Source organism: Oncorhynchus kisutch, linkage group LG8 (genome assembly GCF_002021735.2).
Source record: "Oncorhynchus kisutch isolate 150728-3 linkage group LG8, Okis_V2, whole genome shotgun sequence".
NCBI lineage: Eukaryota > Metazoa > Chordata > Actinopteri > Salmoniformes > Salmonidae > Oncorhynchus > Oncorhynchus kisutch.
The window spans coordinates 9,053,980-9,061,125 of NC_034181.2; the positions used below are offsets into that span (position 1 = coordinate 9,053,980).

The 7,146-nt window shown below is 42.1% G+C and overlaps 1 protein-coding gene across 1 annotated transcript; it reads right to left on the reverse strand.

Moving 5' to 3' along the window:
• Positions 1–672: 672 nt before the first annotated feature.
• Positions 673–3,366, reverse strand: LOC109885773 (perforin-1-like). Its single transcript, XM_020477580.2, has 3 exons — positions 3,237–3,366; positions 2,628–2,828; positions 673–1,607 (listed from the first exon to the last, which is right to left on the reverse strand). Exons 2-3 carry the CDS (start codon positions 2,784–2,786, stop codon positions 1,347–1,349), a joined length of 420 nt encoding a protein of 139 aa, XP_020333169.2. The 5' UTR covers positions 2,787–2,828; positions 3,237–3,366; the 3' UTR covers positions 673–1,346.
• Positions 3,367–7,146: the final 3,780 nt, after the last annotated feature.

A 7,146-nucleotide genomic window follows, 5' to 3' on the forward strand; every position in this document is an offset into this window, starting at 1 on the left:
GGGAGGAAGCAAGGATTTGACAGCCAGTAATGTTTTCATACACAGCCAGTCCAATGTGTCCATAAAGGGGAGATTACTAGTTCTTTACAATACCTTCATCCCAAATGGCACCCTATTCCCTTTATAGTGCACTCCTTTAGACCAGGGCCCATAGAGTGGGTAGTGCCATACATAGGGAATAGGGTGCCATTTGGAACACAAACAGGGACTAATAGCTGAGTGACGTATCATGTGTCATCATGACGTATTCCCACGGCAACACATTTTTCCACACCTGTGTTTGTTCAAGCTGGCCTAAAATGTGTTTGGTACGCCTCGTTCTGCCTCTTTTCCTTACTCGTTTCCTTACAGCACAAGAAGAATCCAGCTTAGCTATCTGTACATCTGGTCGGGTATACCAACAAATAGCTGAATACTACTTTCTTACTTAATCACAATCCCCCAGAAACAACAACGTTCTTTGCAGGGGAAATGCTATATTATTTGATTGTTTACATTTTTAACTGTTGTGAAAGAGAACCAATGTTGAATCATGAAGATGCTGCAAATTAGATACTATGACAGTAAACAAACACATTTAGCTTAAAAGGTTTTCTTAATTTCTCTCTCTAGGAATTGTATTATTTTTCCAATCGACATTCCGTGTTCTCTAACAGAGGTTCAATTACCTTGTTGAAATCATAATTCCACAGTTTTATTGACAATTTGTGGCCAAAGTCCAGTCTCCAAACTAAACATGGTAAGAGACTATGATGGAAAAGATGTAAGCCTCATTGTCAAATTGTAGGCTAGCTGTTATTTCTATAACATGAATATGGTAATTTGGTATTTCAGTGAAGAACTAGAGAGAGCCAGACTGAGACCATTGTGCAGGGAAACAAGATTTGTATTAATTGATGTCATACTAAAGTGAGGATCAGAGCAGGCCAGACACAGTGACAGCAGGCCAGACACAGTGACAGTAGGCCAGACACAGTGACAGCAGGCCAGACACCAGTGAGTGACAGATGTTAACTCATTCACTACTGCAGTTCTAAGGTAAATGTGTAGACACTAATTACAATACACTAACTGTAAGGGGGAGGTGGAGTTTTGTACTGCTCAATGTTCTAGAATCTAGTCTCTTATGATGAGCCTGAGGATGAGGTGAGGGGGAGGACGGTTTTTCAGCTCAGTTTGAGGAGAATTAGAAATCCATGTCAGAGGAGAGGGGTTAGATGAGGGCCGGATGTTGTTGTTGGTAAGAGCAGGCATACTCTCTAGTTGAGGGTGTAAGGAATCAGTAATGTGTAGGACTAGTACAGGGTCTACTGTAGAGGCTCTAGAGTGTAGGACTAGTACAGGGTCTACTGTAGAGGCTCTAGGGTGTAGGAGTAGTTCAGGATCCCGCCTGTCTTCAGGAAACATTTATGTTGCCAAGTTCCAATCTTGATGGAGCGCTCGCAGGTCCCCAGCAGGTCGTCGGAGTTGATGTCGCTGTCGTACACCTCCAACCTCAAGATGTTGTTCTCACGGGCGTTGAGGAAGCTGAACTCCTCCTTCCAGCTGGGGTTATGGTTGTTGTTCTTCACCTCTGTCCTCCCGAGAAAGCCGTGCGCTCTGAACACCTGGATAATAATGAGAATGATAATGATCATAGAGTTAGTTAGAGGAAACATCATGGATATAACCCGTTCGCCTATGAGGATACATTAGTGTATGCTAGCATAGCACAATGACTGGAAGTCTACAGGTAAGCTAGCATACCTAGCTAGCGTTAGCTCAAAAAACTACCGGTAACTTCCTTCATACGGCACTCAGAGGCATAAAAATGGTATCGACGAGTTCATCTGACTCTGGGTAAATAGAAAAAAAGAATCTCCAGAATCTCGCGGTATCCCTTTAAAGTAGTCAACTGAGTGGGTATGGTCATCATTAGTTACCAGAGCCACAAAGTCATAAACCCCACCTATATCTACAATTTATCTTCGTAAAAATCTGATTTTAAACCCAACCCCAACCCTAACATTAACAGAAACCACACTGCTAATCTAATGCCTAACCCTAACCTTAAATGAATGCATAATTTTTTTTTGTGGCTGTGGCATCTTGTAGAAACCAGTGGGTAATCCTATGGGTTGGGAGTGATCAGCCACGGAGAGCAGATCAGGAGAGCTGATGATCAGCAGAGAGCAGATCAGGAGAGCATTGTCTCTTTCTTCAAACTTTGGATTTAATTAAATTAATGACACACGATTTGGTTCAGGACTCCAGCCCTGCAGGTGGCAGTAAATTACATATATAAGCGTTGTGAAAATTGACTACTTAAAAATAGAGATGGCTTTAATGGCGCTGCCCATGCTCAGATACAAAGACGAGTCCTCTAACTAACTCTATGAATTCTGATATTAATGCTGAAAATTATCCAATTTTTTTTAACCTTTATTTAACTAGGCAAGTCAGTTAAGAATAAATTCTTATTTACAATGACAAACCCTCCTCTGACCCGGACGACGCTGGGCCAATATTACGCCGCCCTATGAGACTCCCGATCACGGCCGGTTGTGATACAGCCCGGGATCGAATAAACCTAACATCACACATCAGCTGTCATGGTGGACAGATGACTCAGGTGAGGAGAGATTTACCTCGACGTAGGCATCAGGGGTCCCTAGCAGGCTGCTGTGCAGGTCAGTGGCATGGAGGTTGAACACCTTGAGGACCATAGGTTCCTCTGCTGCATAGATCTGGACCACAGTCAGAACACACACCACCAGCAGGCACCACGGGAGAGAGGAGGAGGACATGTCTCTCAGTCTGATAGGGCTTGATCCGTGGAGAGAAGACAACTAGAGAGAGGGGGGGGGGGATAGGGAGATGAAAGGAGAAAATATAAGCACATCACCTGTTTCCCTAAGAGCGTGTCACAGAGCAAGAAGAACAAGAAAAGAGAGACATTAAAATACCTAAATAATTAGAAGATAGAAGGAGCAGGATATATCAGGACAATACCCGCTGGTCACAGTTCAAAGTCTACTTCTGATTTACATTTGGTTGTCGTTGGATTTAGGTTACATTGATCACTTTTTGCAAATTCAGAAATCCACGTTGATTCAAAGTCATCACATAGATTTTTGTGGAAACAATATTGATTCAACCAGTTTTTGCCCAGTGAGTTCTTGACATAATGTCAATTTTCAAATATAATACATTATAAAGTGAACTCTCATTACATGACTCATAAAAGGTCGTAATACCTGTGTTCTGTAGAGTCTGGAGACGAGTCCTTCTGTCTTAGGGGGAAACAACCACTTCTGGATTTTCCTATGCCCTCTCACTGTTTATAAAGACCTCACCTGTGCATCCACAATACACCCTCAACACAGATGCGTTGTACCAAATGACACACTATTCCCTACATAGTGCTCTACTACCCTACATTTTACTCTACAAAAGTAGTGCACTATCTAGGCCAGGGTGTCATTTGGGACACAAGTAGAGGGCCAATGGAGACAGGTGGCCTGTTCTCAGTGATGCCTCAACCAATGAGATAGCACTCTGTGTTGCTAAACAACAGCAACACCTACAAGTATTATTAACCTCTGATGCTGATGAATGAAGGCCAGGCTTTTGAATTAACACTTTCTGGGCTAGTTTCCTGGACACAAATTCAATTTGGTCCTGGACTACAAAGAAAAGCCCTTTCAATAGGGATTCTCCATGAAGTATGCTTTTTAGTTGAGCATAACCTTAAGCCAAATACATATAAACTCAGTTTTTCATAATTCCTGACATGTAAATCCTAGTAACAATTCTGTGTCTTAGGTCAGTTAGGATCACCACTTCATTTTAAGGATGTGAAATGTCAGAATAATAGTAGAGAGAATTATTTATTATAACTTTTTGTTTCTTTCATCACTTTCCCAGTGGGTCAGAAGTTTACATACACTCAATTCGTATTTGGTAGCATTGCCTTTAAATTGTTTAACTTGGGTCAAATGTTTCGGGCAGCCTTCCACAAGCTTCCCACAATAATGGGTGAATTTTTGTCCCATTCCTCCTGACAGAGCTGGTGTAACTGAGTCAAGTTTGTAGACTTCCTGGCTCGCACACGCTTTTTCAGTTCTGCCTACAAATTTTCTATAGGATTGAGCTCCATTTTTTGTGATGGCCACTCCAATACCTTGACTTTGTTGTCCTGAAGCCATTTTGCCACAACTTTGGAAGTATGCCTGGGGTCATTTTCCATTTGGAAGACCCATTTGCAACCAAGCTTTAACTTCCTGACTGATGTCTTGAGATGTTGCTTCAATATGTCCACATAATCTTCTTTCCTCATGATTCCATTTTGCGAAGTGTCTTCTTCCTTGCGGAGCGGCCTTTCAGGTTATGTCAATATAGGACTCGTTTTACTGTGGATATAGATACTTTTGTACCTGTTTCCTCCAGCATCTTCACACGGTCCTTTGCTGTTCTGGGATTGATTTGCACTTTTCACACCAAAGTACGTTCATCTTTAGGAGACAGAACGTGTCTCCTTCCTGAGCGGTATGACGGCTGCATGGTCCCATGGTGTTTATACTTGCATACTATTGTTTGTACAGATGAAAATGGTACCTTCAGGCGTTTGGAAATTGATCCCAAGGATGAACCAGACTTGTGGAAGTCTAAAATGTTTTTCTGAGGTCTTGGCTGATTTCTTTGGATTTTCCCATGATGTCAAGCAAAGAGACACTGAGTTTGAAAGTGGGCCTTGGCATCCATCCACAGGTACACCTCCAATTGACTCAAATAGTGTCAATTAGCCTACCAGAATTTTACAGAATTTTCCAAGCTGTTTAAAGGCACAGTCAACTTAGTGTATGTAAACGTCTGACCCACTGGAATTGTGATACAGTGAATTATAAGTGAAATAGTCTGTCTGTAAAGAATTGTTGGAAAAATGACTTGTGTCATGTACAAAGTAGATGTCCTAAAGACTTGACAAAATTATAGTTTGTTAACAAGAAATTTGTGGAGTGGTTGAAAAAGGAGTTTTAATGACTCCAAAATAAGTGTATGTAAACTTCCGACTTCAACCTATGTGTTGTGATAATTGCGTTAGTTCATATGCCTTGCGGGCCGATACAATAAGAAGACACAGGGAAAGAATGAATTCAACCACACATTTGTTTAATCTTAAAACCAGAGAGCGACCTCTATCCAGTGAAGTCAACAAAACATATTGCATCTAACAAACAGCTCTATGACCTACAGCAGCAGGGTCAAGCAAGTTAGTATTTGACATGTTTGGACTACTAAACAACTATTGATTTAGAACCACGGAGAGTTTCCTACACCCTAGAGCCCCTACAGTAAACCCTGTACTACTCCTACACCATAGGGCCTCTACAGTAAACCCTGTACTACTCCTACACTCTACAGCCTCTACAGTAGACCCTGTACTACTCCTACACCATAGGGCCTCTACACTGGACCCTGTACTACTCCTAACACCCTAGAGCCCCTACAGTAGACCCTGTACTATTCCTACACCCTAGAGCCTCTACAGTAGACCCTGTACTACTCCTACACCCTAGAGCCTCTACAGTAGACACTGTACTACTCCTACACCCTAGAGCCTCTACACTGGACCCTGTACTACTCCTACACCCTAGAGCCTCTACAGTAGACCCTGTACTACTCCTACACCCTAGAGCCTCTACACTGGACCCTGTAAAAAATGTCTCATAAGAAACTAGCTCCCTGGTACACAGAAAATACCCGAGCTCTGAAGCAAGCTTCCAGAAAATTGGAACGGAAATGGCGCCACACCAAACTGGAAGTCTTCCGACTAGCTTGGAAGGACGGTACCGTGCAGTACCGTAGAGCCCTTACTGCTGCTCGATCATCCTATTTTTCTAACTTAATTGAGGAAAATAAGAACAATCCGAAATTCCTTTTTAATACTGTCGCAAAGCTAACTAAAAAGCAGCATTCCCCAAGAGAGGATGACTTTCACTTTAGCAGTGATAAATTCATGAACTTCTTTGAGGAAAAGATTATGATTATTAGAAAGCAAATTACGGACTCCTCTTTAAACCTGCGTATTCCTCCAAACCTCAGTTGTCCTGAGTCTGCACAACTCTGCCAGGACCTAGGATCAAGAGAGACGCTCAAGTGTTTTAGTACTATATCTCTTGACACAATGATGAAAATAATCATGGCCTCTAAACCTTCAAGCTGCATACTGGACCCTATTCCAACTAAACTACTGAAAGAGCTGCTTCCTGTGCTTGGCCCTCCTATGTTGAACATAATAAACGGCTCTCTATCCACTGGATGTGTACCAAACTCACTAAAAGTGGCAGTAATAAAGCCTCTCTTGAAAAAGCCAAACCTTGACCCAGAAAATATAAAAAACTATCGGCCTATATCGAATCTTCCATTCCTCTCAAAAATTTTAGAGAAGGCTGTTGCGCAGCAACTCACTGCCTTCCTGAAGACAAACAATGTATACGAAATGCTTCAGTCTGGTTTTAGACCCCATCATAGCACTGAGACGGCACTTGTGAAGGTGGTAAATGACATTTTAATGGCATCGGACCGAGGCTCTGCATCTGTCCTCGTGCTCCTAGACCTTAGTGCTGCTTTTGATACCATCGATCACCACATTCTTTTGGAGAGATTGGAAACCCAAATTGGTCTACACGGACATGTTCTGGCCTGGTTTAGATCTTATCTGTCGGAAAGATATCAGTTTGTCTCTGTGAATGGTTTGTCCTCTGACAAATCAACTGTAAATTTCGGTGTTCCTCAAGGTTCCGTTTTAGGACCACTATTGTTTTCACTATATATTTTACCTCTTGGGGATGTTATTCGAAAACATAATGTAAACTTTCACTGCTATGCGGATGACACACAGCTGTACATTTCAATGAAACATGGTGAAGCCCCAAAATTGCCCTCGCTAGAAGCATGTGTTTCAGACATAAGGAAGTGGATGGCTGCAAACTTTCTACTATTAAACTCGGACAAAACAGAGATGCTTGTTCTAGGTCCCAAGAAACAAAGAGATCTTCTGTTGAATCTGACAATTAATCTTAATGGTTGTACAGTCGTCTCAAATAAAACTGTGAAGGACCTCGGCGTTACTCTGGACCCTGATCTCTCTTTTGAAGAACATAT

Bases quoted from the DNA above. Each gene is read 5' to 3' on its own strand.
- LOC109885773 (XM_020477580.2), bottom strand. From the start codon at position 2,786: ATGTCCTCCTCCTCTCTCCCGTGGTGCCTGCTGGTGGTGTGTGTTCTG. The intron at 1,608-2,627 runs GTAAATCTCTCC...ATTATTATCCAG, and splicing joins CCCCTGATGCCTACGTCGAG to GTGTTCAGAGCGCACGGCTT.